Source organism: Asparagus officinalis, chromosome 1 (assembly GCF_001876935.1).
Source record: "Asparagus officinalis chromosome 1, Aspof.V1, whole genome shotgun sequence".
NCBI classification, from domain to species: Eukaryota; Viridiplantae; Streptophyta; class Magnoliopsida; order Asparagales; family Asparagaceae; genus Asparagus; species Asparagus officinalis.
In genome coordinates, this window is record NC_033794.1 from 116,091,394 (window position 1) to 116,093,227 (window position 1,834).

The 1,834-nt window shown below is 39.6% G+C and overlaps 1 protein-coding gene across 1 annotated transcript in view; it reads right to left on the minus strand.

Moving 5' to 3' along the window:
- LOC109839980 (DNA-directed RNA polymerase III subunit 2) overlaps positions 1–1,834 on the minus strand; it is a 60,699-nt gene that overhangs the window by 14,749 nt on the left and 44,116 nt on the right. Inside the window, exons 34-35 of the mRNA XM_020408459.1 lie at positions 1,213–1,338; positions 1,078–1,133 (exon numbers count right to left, since the gene is read on the minus strand). Coding sequence (XP_020264048.1) covers positions 1,078–1,133; positions 1,213–1,338 — 182 coding nt within the window. The remainder of the gene's footprint in view (positions 1–1,077; positions 1,134–1,212; positions 1,339–1,834) is intronic.

Sequence of the window (1,834 nt, forward strand, 5' to 3'; positions counted from 1 at the left end):
TGAGTTCGAACGTAACACAGAAATCGACTCTAGGTTTGGCTAATTGATGACACCTTTCGACTCAGCCTCATAAGAATGAACGATTTGACCTAGCGAGAAGGGACGATACGTCCTGGTGAGAAGAGACGACTCCTTACAAGAAGGGCGAGTACCGTCTTTTTAGTCGGCCTCAAAAGTTCTCGACTCGGTCTGGAGAGAAGAGATGACTCCTTGCGAGAAATGTTCTGAGAGTCGACTCGCTTTTGATTTGGTCAAATTGAGTCGACATGGGCTGTTTGGCGAGGTTCGCTACGACTTTGGCTTCAGCGAACTTTGTTGTCTTCAATGAACTTCGTTATGTCTCACGTAAACTATTTGGTTGAATCTCGTTTTAGGCGAGCCTCGCTAGAAGCTTCACTTTGACTTGATCTTGAGAGCGAGCTTCATTATGACTTGAGCGACCTTCGCCATGGCTCCGTTGATAAGTTCAGATTTGACTCAGAACCTGACTTGAACTCGTTTATTGACTCGGCCAACTTGATGACGCCTTTTGACTTGGATAGATGCAACCATGTTCGCATGTGATCCAAGTGAACTTCGCTATAGCCTACCATATGCTAATGCTTAAGCCCATCTAAAGTGTTTAGCCCATGGGTGTTTACTTCTTGGACTCAGTCTCAATATTGGTCCAATAGAGTATATTTTAACCGTCTACACCCACTATCACCACCACTACTACCACCTCCACCAGTAATGTTGTCACCACAATATTAGAGTGGGCCTAATTGACGGGAGAGAGAGAGAGCGGAAAGGGAGCGGCGGCAATGGTCGAGGGCAAAGAGAAGGGCGAAGAGGCTGGAGTGGAGGGATGAAAAGGGTATAACTGTCCATTCAACAAAAAAGTTAAAAGAAAACAAAATATTCCCTAACCATTTTAACAACAACTAACTAGAAGGACTAATATCAACATATTGAGGTAATTAAGGTGACTAATATCAAAATATGAAGATTTGAGGGACCAATAGCAAAATACCTATGATATAAGGGACTACTATCTAAAAAGCCCAATACGAAATTAGTCAGAGCAATTTTACATACCAGAGTAGATGAAATCCTTGCCACTGTAGCTAAACCCATGCTTGACAAGGGTATAACTGTTGTTGACCATGAGAGAATAAGCATATAATAATGGTTTTCTCCAAAAATATGGATCTATTCCAGATATCACTATACCTAATATCTTCAACTTTATCTGCATGACCACTTGGTTCCCCAAAGGCACTGCCATAGTGAAATCTACCACAAGAGACGCCTGCCTTACCACCGAGAAGCTCTATCATTTTTCCAATTGTCATTCGACTGTAGATTAAAAACAGAAGTTAGTGGGATAACATATACACCGTGTTTGCCTTATCAATCAATTTATAAGATCATTAAAAAAATTCATGCTTTTATGATTCAAGAAAATCTGAATACAAATACAATAATCAATCTTTCCACATGCCCAATTAAACAGTCAAGGAAAATCGTAAGTTACAATATGCAAAAAACAAAGATGATATACAACAAAAGTTGGAAACCTACATACTTGTAAAGAATATGTTGTGGGCACAAAAAACATAAGAATTAAACCAAAGAGTGCAAAATGTAAGTACATAATATCACTTATTTTGTGAAAACTGCAATGACAAAACCTTTCTATTTTGCTTTTACGCACAGCCAGCTCAGCAACTCTTTTATTTAATTTTTATTTTTTGGGAAAATTGCGTCAAGGCCCCTCAGACAAACTTTTTGTTCGTCTAGGCCCCTAGAAAAACGTCACAGGTGTGAGAACTCATTGGCCAAAGTTATCTTT